We start from the raw sequence: 17896 nt of genomic DNA on the forward strand, positions 1-17896 counted from the left end.
ATAGTTACTCTAAGTAATGGTTAATCTTTATTTAAAATTAGATTCCGATTTCACTTTGTGAGTCATTTAATAAGAAGCCAGTCATATTTTGCTCATACTTCTTTACTTAAAAAAAAATTGACTCTATTTGTACAAATTGGGAACAATAAGTCTCAAAGAGTACCAGAGCATTCCAGAAACGTTAAGTATTAGACACAGATCCTCACTGTAATATGATATTTTCTTTTTTTAAAAATCTGATATAGTAGCTAGTTACTGGTGAGGAATCAGAGAGATTGAAAGCATGTGATTAAAACATGAATTAATGAGTCTTTAATAAAAATTAGCTGAATTAATTATAATTCAATTTTGGCATTGTTAAAGAAAAAAAATCAGCAGTGGTTTACTGCTAAATGATATACACATTTAAAGTATGGAGAATGCTAGTCATGAGTGTACCATTAACTTAACTGTGACAATCCATTTTTAACTAGGGTTAAAGTTCTCCTTGAACACAAGTTGTTGAAATTGGTTAGTTTTCCTCTGTTAATGTAAATGGAATAAAGCAATAAATAGCAGATGCACATTTCCAATGGTCTTACTTGTGTAGTTAGTGGGATTCCCAGAATAAAGCCAATAATGGCAACTCCCAGAGTCACAATGGATTTTCGCCTACGAATCCAATCACTACCAATTTCATCAACGACAGCAGTGACCAGTGTTTCCAATAGACAGAACTGGGGAAACAAACAGAAGCATTATTATTTATAATACAGAATATGCTATACCATATAGTGTAAATGACACTATACAGTGGACATTATATACTAATTATGTTGTGTATATTTCAAAATAACGTGAGGCATTTTGTAAAATATAATGTACATTCAATATATGTAATTATGTAGTTATGTAATAGAAAATTAGGGGAAGTGATTTACTCCAAATTGAATTCTTGGGACAAATCCCACAGGTTCACACTTCCTGCGTGTAGTGTGGTTTGCTGCCTAAGTACTGCTATTCTGCATAACAAGTCGCAGGTCGGGAAATTCCTTGGAACTGCTCCAACTTGGGGTTTCCACCATACTGCGGTGAAGTGACGCCGGTGAAGTGGGAGCAGCTCCGAAGAATTTCATGGCCTCTGAACAGAACAGAGTGAAACTAAATGACCTGCCCTGCATGCAGTATAATATGGAACAGTGTGAATTGCATTATAGCATTTAGTATTTAAATGATATACTTTAAATTACATTACACAGTGCAAATACTATTAAGTATATTATAATGCAAAATAAATATTGTGTACTGTACAATGTAATATAAGTTACATTATATAATTAAATTACACTATGTGGTATAATAGTGTAAATATTACATGGTGTATATTATATACTGTATAGTATACTGTAATTTTAACCATAAAGTATCAAGTGAATTATACAGTGTAAATTACACTATATAACATATCATACACTGGTAATTACATTATATAGTGTATACTATAAACTGTACATTAAATAGTGTATACAAGATTATATAGTGCATATTTATTTCCTGGTATTCCACTGTAGGGGCTAAAAAGCAGGTAATACCTCAGCACTAGCTACATGATGCCAACATGGTATGTCACATGTACCAAAATGTACCGGTCATATGATAGTTAGAAACAATTAAACAGAATATTGCTATTTAAAAATAAGCTATCCATACCATATGGGAGCCTGTTTGTGAGTGAGTTTATGCGTGGTATCGATGCGACCTTAATGACGTTGATTGTGACTCAGTCCAGGCATCATGTTAATGGTACTGCAGTATAAGTTTTTTCCTCTCTAATGCAATGAAAGTGGCCTTGCTGACTGGGCTGACGCCCTGTTCTGCACAGCCACAGAGAATCCTTTTACAACAGCTTGAATTGTTATATCATGTCAGGTGCCACTCCATCACCAAGGAAGTAAAGGCTAGCAAAAAAAAAATTATAGAGAAAAAAAAATCTTTTGTACAATGAAAGGGCTGACACCTTCACTGTATAAGTACCAGCATAATGCAATATTTATACAATTTATGAACCCAACGGACATAACACGCTTGTAACTTCCTCATCATGTGTTACCTGGTTGGCTTGTATAAATATCATATCGCAGGCTAGCCATGGGTATGATCTTTAAAAAAACACAAGAAATTGGGTGAACTCTGCACTCATTAAGACATGAGCTGTCAGTGCTGGGGCATTCATTTCTTAGTCTTCACACCCAGTGTTGGCATCAAGTGCTCGCAGGTCAGAGATAGCGTGGAATAGATGCACAGTAGTGTTCCCTACACTTACCCAACTAATGTTTCTTATTCCCAATGTCAGAAGATCACCCCAATTGTACCAGCACGACATTTCCATTTCCCACACCAGCCATCACTTTGACCTCACTTAGGACTTTGACAATCCAGCAGATAGTAGGGACTTTCATCCCATTTGTCTGGGCTGGGGTTGTTTCAAGGTCCCAGAGGTGTATGTGTAGTGCTGTAACTGCACCACACCACCCCTTCCTTCAGTCACAAGACATTTCCTATATATACGATTAAATATACGTTATTTCAATGCAGTAGGTGCTAGATTATGAAAATTACTTGCATCTCGTTCTGTGATGGAGAATTGAGAATGTAAACACCTTCAACAATTCTTATATCATGATAATTTTGAATTTATCTTAAAAATTATTGAATCTTGTAAAAGCAGAACAACAATCACAGTAAAATATGATGTGTTAATGTCACCTGCATGAAGTATGAAATATTATTTGAAAATGGCATCATGATTTCTGACATCATTTACCATAACATATGGGGGTAGAGTTTCCGCTTTGGATGCAATCGGTACTTGGGCGCAAATTGCGCTTGAAATTGCACTGGTTAAGTTACAGTTTAAGTTACATTTACAATTAAAATACATTTGCATAATCACAAACGTAAAATCTTCCATAAACCAACGCAATCGGTCAGCGTAATAGAACGTAATTGTTTATTTTTCTTTCTTTGCACTAAAAAATATTCATTGATGTATTTAAGAATGGTAACCTGGTGTAGTTTTATTAATACAGCTGAAAATGGGCTTGTTACAAAAAATAAGCATTTTTAATAAGAGTGTCCAGTCCTCCGCCTGTGAGTAACCTGATTTTAAATCACTGAAAATGATTTAAAAATACACTGAACCATTTACTAGTTTCATTAGTGTACACTAGTTAGTTTCTTAGTAATCGACGGAAATTCACCAGCCTCATTATTCCAATCTAGGGGCGTGGCCAGTTTTGTGGGTGGGGCTAGGCTTCAGGCACAATGAATTTTGAACCAGCGTTAAAGATCGCTGAAACTGGATTTACGCTTGACATAACCGACCCTTGAGTTTCCGCAATCGTTTGCATTGGTTCGGTCGGATTGCGCTGATAAAACCAGCACAATCTAACGGAAACTCCAGGCCATGGTGTTCTCAAGAAGGATTCAAGATTGGATCATTGATTTCAGGGAAAGCAGACTGGATCCGATTTTTGATGGCCTAAATACCTTTTTTTTCAAAGCATGTAAAACAACCTTGTTCTACTTTCAAATAGGGTCAAATCAGAGGATACTAAGAGGTGTAAAGGAACAAAGGGACCTTGGAGTGCATGTCCACAGATCCCTGAACGTAGCAGGACAGGTAGATAAGGTGGTTAAAAAGGCATAAAGAATACTTCCCTTTATTAGCCGAGGCATAGAATATAAGAGCAGGGAGGTTATGCTAGAACTGTATAAAACAATGGTTAGGCCACAGTTTGAGTACTGAATACAGTTCTGGTCACCACATTACAGGAAAGATGTGATTGTACTAGAGAGGGTACAGAGGAGATTCACTAGGATGTTGCCAGGGCTTGAGAATTTTAGCTATGAGAAAAGATGGGATAGGCTGGGGTTGTTTTCTTTGGAACAAAGGAGGCTGAGGGGAGATTTAATTGAGGTATATAAAATTATGACAGGGCTAGATAGAGTGGATAGGCAGGACCTATTTCCCTTAGCAGAGGGGTCAGTGGCTAAGGGGCATAGATTTAAAGTAATTAGTAGAAGGATTAAAGGGGAGCTGAGGATAGTTTTTTTCAGCCAGTGGGTGGTGGGGGTCTGGAACTCACTGCCTGAAAGGGTGGTAGAGGCAGAAACCCTCAACTCATTTAAAAAGTACTTGGATGTGCACTTGAAGTGCCGTAACCTACAGGGCTACAGACCAAGTGCTGGAAAGTGGGATTAAGCTGAATCGCTCTTTTTTGGCCGGCACGGATATGATGGGCCAAATGGCCTCCTTCTGTACCGTAACTTTCTATGATTCTATGATCATTGAATTTCTTTGAAGCTTAGGCAACTCTCAAAGCCAAAGTCAAAGACAAATCCGAACTGTGAATACTTGCCCCTAGGTGTTTAGCAAATTTCCATGTTTGTCCCGTTTTATTCATCAAATTCTTCATCAATCTGTCGACCTTTCATTCGAACTGAAGACTGTTATTCAAGGAAAAACAATGCAAAATGTCTCTCACCTGTGTACCCAACCCCAGCAGAATCAACATGAAGAAAAAGAGAAGGGACCAGAAAGGTGAGACAGGCAGCAAAGTCAGGGCTTCTGGGTAGGCCACGAAGGCCAGTCCAGGACCATGATCTGCTACTTCCGACACTTCGACCCCCAGGTGTGAAGCCATGAATCCAAGAATGGAGAAGATGACAAACCCAGCATAAACGCTGGTCGCACAGTTGGTAATACTGATAATGATACTGTCCCTGTAGCAGAGAGAGGAACAACAGTAACAGATGGAGGTGAGATTGCAAGTCACATGTTAAAGAATTAAAGAGCTGAGAGAATCCAGCATCAAACAGTCCTCTTTCAAATACCATTATTTACTGTCATATCACAAAGAATTAGATGAGGGACTGAAATTCAACAGGGCGTATGGCAGTCACCCAATATAACTCGTGGGAGATCGGTGGGTCCCCGAGGAAAATGGTACCAAGTTTCTGCCATTTCTGGGAGTTTCCTTGATGCCTTGTAAGGGACAGTACTTTTGTCTGCCCCTTACAAGTCAAGTAACCAATGTAGCCAGATCAGTTCCCTTGCTTAGAGGCCCCATTGGAGAGTATCGGGTAATCCTATGCCTAAAGGACAGGCAGGCACTGGAGTTTCCAGAAGTCATAGGCAGGCAGGCACCGGAGAGGTGCCCAAAGTGGCGCTTGCACCAGTATTGTGACCCGAGGAATCCTGGGGGTGAGATGTGACAGACAGCCATGTGATACTGTAAATATCACCATGAGTTGCACTGTCTCGATAATTCACTTATTTATTCATTCATAGGATGTGGGCGTCGCTTTCAAGGCCAGCATTTATTGCCCATCCTAATTGCCCTTGAGAAGGTGGTGGTGAGCCGCCTTCTTGAACCACTGCAGTCTGTGTGGTGAAGATATTCCCACAGTGCTGTTAGTTAGGGAGTTCCAGGATTTTGACCCAGCAACGATGAAGGAATGGTGATATATTTCCAAGTCAGGATGGTGTGTGACTTGGAGGGGAATGTGCAGGTGGTGTTGTTCCCATGCCTCTGCTGCCCTTGTCCTTCTAGGTGGTAGAGGTTGCGGGTTTTGGAGGTGCTGTCGAAGAAGCCTTGGTGAGTTGCTGCAGTGCATCTTGTAGATGGTACACACTGCAGCCACGGTGCGCCAGTGGTGGAGGGAGTGAATGTTTAAGGTGGTGGATGGGGTGCCAATCAAGCGGGGTGCTTTGTCCTGGATGGTGCTGAACTTCTTGAATGTTGTTGGAGCTGCACTCATCCAGGCAAGTGGAGAGTATTCCATCACACTCCTGACTTGTGCCTAGTAGATGGTGGAAAGGCTTTGGGGAGTCAGGAGGTGAGTCACTCACCGTAGAATACCCAGCCTCTGACCTGCGCTTGTAGCCACAGTATTTATGTAGCTGGTCCAGTTAAGTTTCTGGTCAATGGTGACCCCCAGGATGTTGATGGTGGAAGATTCGGCGATGGCAATGCCGTTGAATGTCAAGGGGAGGTGGTTAGACTCTCTCTTGTTGGAGATGGTCATTGCCTGGCACTTGTGTGGGGCAAATGTTACTTGCCACTTATCCGCCCAAGCCTGGATGTTGTCCAGGTCTTGCTGCATGCGGGCACGGACTGCTTCATTATCTGAGGGGTTGCGAATGGAACTGAACACTGTGCAATCATCAGCGAACATCCCCATTTCTGACTTTATGACAGAGAGAAGGTCATTGATGAAGCAGCTGAAGATGGTTGGGCCTAGGACACTACCCTGAGGAACTCCTGCAGCGATGTCCTGGGGCTGAGATGGCTGAGATCACTGCATGCACCTCTGTTGCTCTTTAGATGTGTTTTCCCAAACTGACTCTATACTTACATACTGAAATTTCTGACTTGCAAGCTACAAGTTCCTGTGCTCTACACCCATAGGTTAGATCTATGGAGAATCGCCCTTTATAGTGCATCAGTAATGATTAAATGAGTGATAGTAACAATTAAGATTAAAAATAAACATCAAAATATACAATAAAACTGTCACATTGCTGTATATAGAGGGCAGCAGACCTCAGAAAATGATATCTGATTATTGTTTAACTGTAGAAAATTCTGGCTATGATTCCCGTCTAAAAGGATCCTAATTTCTCTTTAACTATTCATGACATCATCAAGTGAGGACATCTGCGCCCTATGCACACAGAAGCACTACCGTCTGAATCGACTCAATAGTGCTCCAAAGATAGGAGTAAGTCTCAGCAAAGAGAAAGGTCTGTGTCTTATATATGGTATTAAAGGTGCTTCGCCTTCAAAGAAAAAGGTTCAGCAAACTCTTTTCTCGCCTGTTCACGAACATACAATGGAAAGTGTAAGCCATGCCAAAAAAAAAACACTTATGTGGGACGCCAGTGTAACAAATAAGATGCACAACTCTTATGGGTGTTTTCCCTATCTGCAGAAAGAATGGTTTACATTGAAGTCATGTACTTGTTCTCTTGATTCCATGGCATAGCACATGGGACCACCAATACAGTGTCTCAAAAGTCTTTTTTAAGTTTGAAGAGGAAAGGACCTTTTTGTTTTCCCTCCCATTTCCTTCTTCACAGTATTCCTATTCCAGCCTACCATTCTGCAACCTATCAGGCCAGAAAGGCAGGCAGGCAAGCAACCTGCTCCTAGACCTCCATCAATGTTGCATGAAGCGGCACAAGTGGGGGGCCCGTGTTGGTGATTTAATCTCTGCTGATTTTGGTCTCTTCCCTGTAGTGGCAGGTTCAGGAAATCATCTTCCTGGGATAAGAGCATTTGCAAAACCCTTACTATTTTGTGGCACAGCCCAATTGTAGCAAAGAAATAGACCCTGCTTGTATGAATTGATATATCTGGAATCGGCCATTATTTGGGCCTGGATTAAGAAGCTTGGCTTGTCTTGGCATACGAAAACAGTTGGAAATTTCAAACCCTTCCATGAAGAAAACCAAGGAAAATAAAATTCCAAAGAGGATAGAGTAGGGAGTTAAAATAAAATGCATCAGTTCCAGTTCTTGAGAATACTCCCTGACCTGTAGCAGTTATTGTGGAACTTGTTGTAAGATGCCATGGTTATCAGGCCACCCCAGGCACATCCCAGGGAGTAGAAAATTTGGGAAGCAGCATCACCCCAGACCTGGAATAGAATGCAAAACAGACCACAGTTAACATTTTACAAAACACAACACTAAAGATATTCGCTTTTTTTTTACTGAATTCTTCATGAGAATTGTTATTTCCAGATTTTCCGAACAAGCTGTCCTGCAGGGACAGTGGAAACATGCACACTGGCATTGCCACTTCATAAACAGAGTGGGATGGAGCATTTTTTTTGTACTGAAGATTTTTTTTAATAGATATATTCCCTCCCATTTCAATTATTTTACTCTTTTAGGTTCATCTACCTACTTAATGCAGTGTACCTTTCCCAGGGCTATAGCAATAGGCAGGCAACTTGATCAGTATGTGCTCGTGCCGTTCTGTAACTGGGCACGTTGAGATTTGTATGAGCACCCCGGTTGTCTCATTTTCCAATATTGGGTGAAACCTTCAACTTCAGTGGGGGCATGAAATGGTGGTAGCAGATCAGTCCCCAGTTGTACATCTCATCCGGTTTTCCTTTCCTTTCTGGAGTGTATAACTAGCAGCCGATCCGCTACTGCCTGTTTTATGACCCCGCTGAAGTTGAAAGTTTCGCCTATAATCTTGCCCTGACCTCTGCTTAGCATCATCCCTGATCCCAAAAACCAAACTGAGATTTGGAACTCACCAATTAAGGGAATCAAGGTCACAAGTCCTTCTCCTATCAAATGACTAGATGGTGTTTAGTACTTTAAGATTTCTAACTATTGTTTGTTGTATTATCAGGTGCTGGGAAACCTGAAAAAGTGGAACTAGTTGAAATTGGTTCTCCATTTCTCTCTCCCTGTGACGTAGTGCCTGGTCTCTGCTTGGCACCAACCCATGATGGTACAATGAACATTGGGGATTCGTAAGTGTGAACCACATGGCACAACATCACAGTACACTTCTTTTCTGAATGGACTTTGATCAAGCCACAAACTATAGTCGACTCACCTTTGCATCTAAAATCTTTTCCCACTGAGGCGTGAGATAGTACATGATGCCATTGACAGCTCCGTCCAGAGTAATCCCACGGATAAATAGAATTGTCAGCACAACATATGGGAATGTTGCTGTGAAGTACACCACCTATAAAAATAAGATTGCAACATAGAAAATATTCATGCTGGAAATGACAGACTAAGCAACCCTTGACTACCTTTCCCCATCTGCAGGTTTTATTCTAGTAATAAGCTTACTGCCAGCTAATTTCTTTCTACATTTGGAATGGAGCAGCAACAGAAAAAAATTGAATCAGGAATTTTATGTTCAGAGAGCCCTTCCCCAGTTTTAAAAAATGAGTGGAATGCAAACCTATTTGAGGAGAAAGGAAGCAGATCCTTGTTTTTAAAATAGAAAATCGGGTACAAAATATTTTTTAAAGTAATACACTAAACTCCTCTTAAAGGGGATCATTACTATTGAAACATTACCTTCATAGTATTCAAAATGTGTTTATTAACATGCATTGTGATGTCTTTTGCATTGTGAAAATGTTTGCATTGCAAAACTTTCACAACACTGCTTGCATGTGATGTAACATGGCAAAATAATACAGAGCTCTTCTAGAATTTTCCACTGACAAGTGGTGACCAGTCCTCATTACATTTATAGTACAGTGCAGCCTGCTTAAATGAATAACATGGTTGCCAATAAGACACCAATTATGTGGGCTATTCTGCTAAGCAACTTTCCCATTTTTCAGATGACCTCTTCTGCCCTTCCGTCTCAAGCCAGCGGAGTTGCTCGCTGCAGCCCAATGAAATGAAGTGCTACAGGTGAGTCACCGCTGAGCTGGGAGGCTGGGGAATTCTCTAAGTCATGGAGCTTATTCTATGGACTGAAATGACACGATGTATCATGTTCTGCTCTTATCATTCTGTAGGATGAGAGTACGTAACTTTTTTATTAAAAAAAAATATTAATTTATGGGTAGATTTTATAAATGGCCAATCCTGTTGAGCAAAGCTTCTGTGCTGGGAGAATTACTTCATTAAATCTACTCCAGTAATTGTGCGGCTCTTGTAAACTGATGAACACTGAAGATTGCTGAGCTACTTATTTTCTTCCTTCATTCTGTCCATCATTGGTCAAGGGCTCGACTAGCCAGCAACCAAGTGGGAAGGGTGTTGGCTCACCGGCAGCTAAGATTTGCAAGAATGCCCCCTGGTTAGCTGTGGCGAAGCCTTCAGTGTATTAACCTTTATGAATTAATCCTTATTCCCTTTTAAAAATAATTTGTGTCCACCCTCGTTCTTGACATGACCTCCTTTATCTTTCCCTCTCCCCGCCCCCCTCTAAACTGAGAGTAGTTTTAACTCTAGGCGATGGGATAAAACGGGTGATACTGGATCGGATGTCCCATTATATACCCTGCCCGGTTTTCATTACAAGGAAAGTTAGGTAGGGTGTATAATGAATGGCCAATCTGATATCACCCGTTTCACGCCATCGCCAAAAGTTAAAATTACCCTCCCTGCAAGGGAACTCCTTGCCTCTATTCAGGGGCTCTAATAAGCCAGCTCAGATCAGAGCTGATCATGTGCGAAACCGCTCGTGATAATCTGGGTCCTAACACGACAGGAACTGATGTGAGCATACCTTTCCCATGATGCTTCTGAGAGGTAATCACAAAATCTTCAAAAGGCAAAAATTTGCAGCCGGTGTAAATTAACGGTCGGAATATCACGTGTGCATATCGTGTTTAGACCAAGTTTCTGATTTGTGTTTCCGGTGGGCAAGGCTCCCTGCTGGATGTGTGAATGGGCAATTTAGCATTTTTAAAATTTCCTTCAATTTAGCTGAAGTTCCCAGGCCTATCTCACACCCCATAGCCAAGATTGGCATTACCACCAGCTATTCCATGATTTTGGACACATTGATTAGAATAAAAATTAAGTCATTGGTATTTTTCTTCTTTTCCTCAGTATGCAGTACCATTGATAAGATCTAACTTTGGGTTTGGTGAGACTGTTGGCAGAAACCAGATCTGCCCCAATAACATGAGAATCCCACTGACTACACCTTACAATCCACAAAAACTTGTGTCTCCTCTAGGTATTCTATTCTGGTATATCTAATTGCTGGTATTGCAGTTTAGGGGGGTAAAACTTTAGGGGATATAGTGGGGTAATGTCCTCGGTTTTCCTGGAAGTATTGCTGGGAAGAGGTGACTGGGTGGTAGGTATATGTTTGCTATGTCTGTCTGTACCTGGTACTGAATTCTTTATGTCTGAGTGGTACAAATTCAGAGATGAAACATCCGCCTGTAATCCCTAGTAGCATAATGGCAGGGGAGTGGGGCCTATGAGGGAGAATGTGGCTGTATTCCTTTGCAATCTGGAAATCCCTTGCGATCTGGAAAACCTAACATTTCCCTCTGGGAACAGTCTTCTCCTTTAGCAGGGTGCACTCTCACTCCAACCCTTCCCCCCGCTTCCCCCAAATACTTGTCCTTAGCTCCAGCCACCTGGACTACTGTTTCTTTTTCCATTGTTCCCATTTGTGTATTTGTAAGTAGCAGCATTACACTTACTTTTCCTGAAGACTTGACCCCTCTAATGAGGCAGAGGAAGACCACAACCCAGGCCACAGCGAGGCAGCCCAGCAATGGCAAGCGAACCGCCCCAAAATTTCCAATGCCATTGGATATCTTCAGTACATAATTACTGTCAACAAATATGACCATAGTCAGTACAAATGCCACGGCCATCATTTTGTATTCACCTCCTCCAAACTCATGCTTGCCACCTCTATAACTTACCTTGGCCAAGTCCTCTACAAAACTGGTATTTTTGAAAGAAAAACAAATTAGGACAAATATCCTAATAGGAAGCAAATACTTATGGCTGTATTCTCCCTTAATTAATATGTTTATGCTAAATTAGCAAAAAACAGGTGAAATGCTGTAAAAAAAATGACGAAAAGAGCTGAGGCACATTTTCTGCGATGAAAAAAAAAATTCATTCCAAACTCTATATAGTCTAAATAGCAAGTCTATTTTTGTGGGTGGGGTTTCTGCTCAGCAGCACCGCTGGGAACAGGCTCTTTATAGCATTTCTCCTGAGTGACAAAAGGAATGAGGTGCACTGCCCACTTCATTGAAGTCCATTCTCAATGAATAGGACTCAATTAACTCGAGTTGATGCAAATGCAATTTTATTGACTCATTGGTTTGTGCGTCCAAAGCCAGGTCCATAGCGTCAACATTGACACTATTGTGGACTGACATTGTGGCATAAGTGCTAGTCTGTGCCTACCCGCAACCTCAGGCAAAGACCTCGCCAAAGTACGCAGAGTCATGGGGAAGTCTCCTCATTTAAAATATGGCCGCTGGGTGGCAGCATCACTAGGGGTGCAACTTGGGTGCTCGCCACTCACGATGGCCTCAAAATGTGGCGGAAGTGTGCGGGAGGGGGTTCCAAGCCGTTCCAGAATTGGAGTCTGGCTGGGCCCCATATCCGCAGCTTGGCAGGCCAATACACCTGCTTTCACTCTGTGTACTTGGCCCACTGTTGCTCTGCCAGGCTGGGGACAAGGAAACTCGGATCACCCACCCGCCGCAGCCATGCACCCTATGACACAGGTGACCTTGTTTGGGCCGGGCTCCACAGAAATTGGGAGGGAAAGGTGAGACCCAGAGTACCTCGGTCCTGGCCTAATATCCAGCCCTTCCCTTCCACCGCACTCTCACTGATAGGCTCCGGATTTTTGGGCCCTGTGTGCGATAGTTTAAAAAATGTATTTGGAATTTTTCTTTTAATCGGGGCCAGCATCTTTACTATATTTCCAATGCTAGACACTGCAATGGGACATGTCTTCACTGGCCTCAGGGCTGGTAGTTCATTTCTTTGCAGTGAGGTTTCACAATAGCTAAGTACATGGAGTAATTAACCCTGACCCTACCCAACTAACACAGGGTTACATTTTCCTCTGTTGACTATTTTTTGAGATGCAGGTATAAGATGGCATTGGTGGAGTGATGGATGAGATGGAAAAGCAACAACTCTTGGGGAACTCAAGCCCGAGTGTCAATTGAGACTGGGATTGAAGTGTGAGTCTCTAAATTATGAATCCAAGACTTGGAGTTATCAGTATATTCCTTTAAGATAAAATATTCTGGAATTCCTAATGTGATCATTTGTTTTTTGCTGTTTCGACCTATGCATTAACTATAGGTTATTTAATCTATAGTAAAAATGTCTCTGATTGTACTACTGAAGACCCGTCTTGAGACACTGATTTCAGTGAAACAGAGAATGGAGATCAATAAGCAACCTCCAATCCAATCAGACTGTCGTTAAATCAAACCTGACTGAATGATTTGATTCATTAATGGTAGGGAAATGTTTCAGTGGGACAACAGCTTCCTTCATTCTTGTGGTGCAGACAAAGCCCCTTAAAAATAGATTCTATTACTTCCTGCCGTTGAATAGCTGTTGACAGGCAGCAGTGTATTTATAGCTGCAATCCAGCAGGGAAGTTTTAATCTCTCTTGTTATCAGTTAACATTGACTTTGAAACATTGTCCTATTTTACTTATCAGCTACAGATTCCTTTACAATTGTTCTCTTCAGTTTAGAATGAGTTCATTGTTGTTGTTCATTGTCTTAAAGTCTTTTGGTCGCCTGCTGATCACACAGGAGGCATTTCAACTACAGTTAATATTTCTAGGATAAAAATATGCATGGTTCTTAGTTGCACAGTTGTGGTGGGGAAGCCTGTCTTATTTACCTTTGTAAACAATTTTACAACACCAAGTTATAGTCCAGCAATTTTATTTTAAATTCACAAGCTTTCGGAGGCTTCCTCCTTCGTCAGGTGAACGATGTGACGAAGGAGGAAGCCTCCGAAAGCTTGTGAATTTAAAATAAAATTGCTGGACTATAACTTGGTGTTGTAAAATTGTTTACAATTGTCAACCCCAGTCCATCACCGGCATCTCCACATCATTATTTACCTTTGACAGAGTTTCACAGTCGGGATGGTGCACTGCTCGTCGTGCAGTAGGACACATGTTTGCGCCTCTGATTACCCCATACACAGTGAGCACCCAATTTCAGTGTTGTCATTGAAGGTGGAAGGGAAGGACAGGGAATGGATGCTGAGTTCCAAAAGAGGCCGGAATAGTTAATCCCAGACATGCTCTCAAGGCACATCCTAAACTCTGCTGATAGAGATGCAATAACAGAGACCTGGGAACATTTTATTTGGTGCACAGTACAGGGTTTTTTTTCCCAACATTTATTTAATATGCATATGAAGCCAGGAAATGCAAGTGTTGATTCACAAGGCCAATCTGCACGACCTCATGGCATCTCATGTTCTCTTGCCACATTCTTGGATTTCACTGCTATCCTGGCTCCCAGGCAGTGTTCAACAGGAAGCTGGATTTGCAGTCAGCAATTTGTGGTGTGATCAAATGACCATTCTACCATCACTGCCCCTCAATGCTTTCAATGGCAATTTTGAGAACCGAAGCAATGACAAAATCTGCCCCATGGCTTGGTTGGTAAATGAACATGGACGGTGTTGTATGAACCATACAGCCAGGAAGATCCCAAGTTCAAACCCTGGTTTGATCACTGATGCTGAGTTAGCTAGTCTCAGCTTGAGCAGTGAGTGGTAAAGACACTACAATTAGACTCAACTCCCCCAGGCTAGGGAGGGGGAAACAGTCAGCCAGGATTCTGGTTCATGATTGGCATCCAGTGATCTTTGCCCAAACGGGTGTGCGTGGACTTCATGATCGGGCTCACTTGTGATATCCCCCATGAATGAATAGCCAACGGATACTTAGGCCCTGAAAATCTGCAGCCCTTTCGTCAAACCTCCTGCCCCAACTGTGGCGGCACTCTGCCTGAAGGGCTGGAAATTAGGCTGGGACACAGATATGCCAGGCCCCGACCATAAATGGAGAATTACAATTGGCCTGTTGGCGGCACAGCCGGGGATGGGATGCCCAATGTGAGGAGTTCCAGTTCTCCCAGCCTGCATTGGAACGCGGCATACTGATGGCAGACCTTGCCAATGAATGGTAAATGTGGCAAATACAGGGAGGGTCCAGGCTGGGATTGTGAACTGGAACCCTGAATATTTATGGGACGACATTTTTTTTTGATTGAGGATGCAACAATATCTTCTTTTGGGGCAGAGGAAAGCCACCCCCCCCTCCCACCCCCGCCAAACCCACCCTGCACAAGGCACTCTTTAACCGGACTTCTCAGCCTCATTGATGGGTGGGTGTCCTAGATATGCCCCTAGTGGCACTGGCGACCACCATCAGCAAATGAATAAACAAACCTTTCCCAGAGCCTGGGAAGTCTGCCAGGGTCTGGGGCGGAGGTTCCCAGTGGGCACATCAGCACTTATGCCGTACTGGAACCCACCATAGATTTTCGGTCTCTCACACGAGACTTAGTGTGTATTGGTGAGGAACCAAAGGACTGTTTGTGCCCATGGAATTGTGCCCACCTTATAAGCCATTGCCTTCAGGAGAGGACAGGAGAAAAATTCTAAATAAAGGAAAAACATTGTTAAAGCAAGCTTCTACTGACATAAAAGTGCCACGTCAATACATCGTTCTTAACTGGAAAGGCTGCTCTTACTTCCAGTACTCCTCACTAGGACTGGTCCGCTTTACAGTTTGGTTCAGCAATGTTGAGACGTTTTGTGACAGCTCGGTGAAGTTGGTAGTTCTGTTGGCGTTCAGCATGCTACTGCAATCATCACTGTTCCATTCGTTATTGCAGTATGTCCATGGCAGAAGTGTAGTCATGGAGGAGAAGAAGTAGTAGAAGGAGATGCATATGACCACATTGTAGTAGATCCCAATGTATGTGGACACAACCATCATCCCATACCCCACTCCTGTTTACAAGAATAAGGAATACAAGTCAAACAATTCTACTTTGTACATCTCTGGGTTGTTTTGTTTCTCATTTCTGTCAGGAAATGTTATGCTCACTGAGGCGTAAGATTTCAGTACTTGGAAAATGTTTCCATACTGTGAACAAAATGGCAACACCAAGCCTTCAGCTCAGGTCAGATATATCCGTCCTTGAAGAAAGGTTTCCTCTGTGTGCCATGTGTAACAAAATTGTAAACTCTATTTAGAAGAAGTGCACTTAACAATTTTGTCACATACAGTGCACAGTCGAAACCTTCGCCCTCGTGGCTCTCAGGATGAGTGTCAATTTAGTATCATAGTTCTGAATTATGGCAGCTTTGATTTGTGGGCAAGTAGAAAAATGTGCCATTCCCCACCATGGATATCCTTCACAATGATGAGAACAAAATTCAACAAAACCTATAATACTTAACTAGAAAGAAACTAAAAGCATAATGAAACAAAGTAGGAATAACCTGAGAAGCAACTAGACTGAGTAGGTAATCAGGAACAGCAGTAAAGAGAAAGAGAGACTTCTACACATTCTGATAGAGCTTGGGATCAAAATATTTTCTGTATGCACACAAATGCAAACAAGAAAAGCATAGAATCTGCTTCAGAAACAATTAAACTAGCCCCGATTTTAATGTGGGGGGGTAGCGGGTACGATGCAGGCGATCGGGGAATGGGCCCCGGCATAAGATAAGTGCTGGGGTGAGGGTTCCCAAACAGATACCGGTGTGGGGAGGGAGAGGGAGGGAGAGGGAGGGCCGGGGCAAGACAGGCCCGAGGATTTCTTCCTGTTCCTCCTAACAATCAAAAATTTTACTGATCTTGGCCTCTTCCGGTCACTCTGCTGCATGCAGTCAGATTTCTCTGGTGGCCTTGACACCGGGCGGGCCTTCCCCCACCCTCCCCCGAATCTTGGTAAAAATCTCGTCGCGGCACCAATGATGTCACCAGGACGCGACTTTTACACTGAAATTAGGCCCTGGTTTTGCCTGCAACGGGAGCTTCAGCCGAATTCAAAGTCTCTGAAGATAAGATGTCGCTGGGCGGGAACGGTGGGGCCTCAGGCTGGTAAGTGGACTCGGCCTGTTCTTAACCCCTCCCACATACCATTCACGCTGGGTGAGGCGGGGGGGGGGGGGTTAAAATCAAGCTCACTGTTTCTTTTCCTGGTGAGTTGGCATGTATGAACATACAGGAAAAAGCACAAGGAGAACAGCTAGATAATACAACAAAACTATGTCATGGACATGAAAAGTCTGATCAAGTTACAGGACACTGGAATCATAATTGTTTGGAATAGTTTGATTTTCATAAAGGCAACAATCACTCTTTAATAAGTCTCTCCCACATTCCAGCAATATAATGTAACAAATATGTAACAAAACATTGTGATACTGATCATTTAAAAAAGCCTTGTCCTGGTAAAGTTATTTACATGTGATTGTGGCACAATTGGTGCTTGAGGTTGTGTAAAATATCAAAACTGATATAGATATTGCATCTTACTGCAGTACAAAATAATCCCTGCCAGCAATTAATTTGAGTTACAGACGCAGGACTCCCAGAGTCTGCTTGGAAATTCTCCCAATATCCTGGCAATATCCCTTAAATACAGATCCCTTCTTAAATTACATTCCCGCCTCCAGCTTTCCCGAGCTGCCTATCCATTCTCTTGTTGTACAGCACGGTGATTTTGGAAATGGACCTTCTTACCTTTGAACATAGGGTTAACCCTCCACACTCCAAGGCAGCCTTGGCTGGTGAACTGCCCAAAAGAAAGCTCCAGAAAAAAAAGAGGAATACCGCAGAAGACCAACATGATGATATAGGTAAACATAAATGCACCTTTAAAAAAAGAAGACCCATCATTACAGACTGTACAGCCAGTATGACTAAGAACAGCTTGCATTAAACCTCATTTCCAAATTGGAATGTTCCTTTAGCCAGGAACACAACAGTGGTTAAACTTAACTATAAACTTATAGCTGCCTGTTCAGGCTGTATAATGGTAATCATGAATAATATGATAGGCTGGGGTAGTTATGCTTCATTAGGCTATTTAAGTCAACAGTTCTGTTGTTTAATGTAAGCCAATGAATAGTTATCTATAAAAAAATCCTACATAGATGTATAAATTAGAAAGCTGCTACATTCATAACTTAGGCTAGTTTTATCCAAAATGTCAGCTTGTTTGAGTTTCTGGCAGCCAATTTTCACTGCCTCCGTGGGGCGGGAACAGGCTGGTAGTGCAGGGTCGTTCAGCTTACCGACCCCGTTCCCGCTCCCGAACCGCCCACTACTATTTCCAACCAGTCCCGGAAACGGG

The 17896-nt window shown here is 42.2% G+C and overlaps 1 protein-coding gene across 4 annotated transcripts in view; it reads right to left on the reverse strand.

Moving 5' to 3' along the window:
• slc6a9 (solute carrier family 6 member 9) overlaps positions 1 to 17896 on the reverse strand; it is a 222206-nt gene that overhangs the window by 8099 nt on the left and 196211 nt on the right. For all 4 annotated transcript variants that reach the window (XM_067990113.1, XM_067990112.1, XM_067990114.1 and 1 more), the window contains 7 exons: positions 17284 to 17415; positions 15278 to 15539; positions 11206 to 11338; positions 8625 to 8759; positions 7580 to 7683; positions 4527 to 4764; positions 582 to 716 (listed from right to left, as the gene is read on the reverse strand). In XM_067990113.1, the coding sequence (XP_067846214.1) occupies positions 582 to 716; positions 4527 to 4764; positions 7580 to 7683; positions 8625 to 8759; positions 11206 to 11338; positions 15278 to 15539; positions 17284 to 17415 (1139 nt within the window). The remainder of the gene's footprint in view (positions 1 to 581; positions 717 to 4526; positions 4765 to 7579; positions 7684 to 8624; positions 8760 to 11205; positions 11339 to 15277; positions 15540 to 17283; positions 17416 to 17896) is intronic.

Source organism: Heptranchias perlo, chromosome 9 (assembly GCF_035084215.1).
Source record: "Heptranchias perlo isolate sHepPer1 chromosome 9, sHepPer1.hap1, whole genome shotgun sequence".
Classification (NCBI taxonomy): domain Eukaryota; kingdom Metazoa; phylum Chordata; class Chondrichthyes; order Hexanchiformes; family Hexanchidae; genus Heptranchias; species Heptranchias perlo.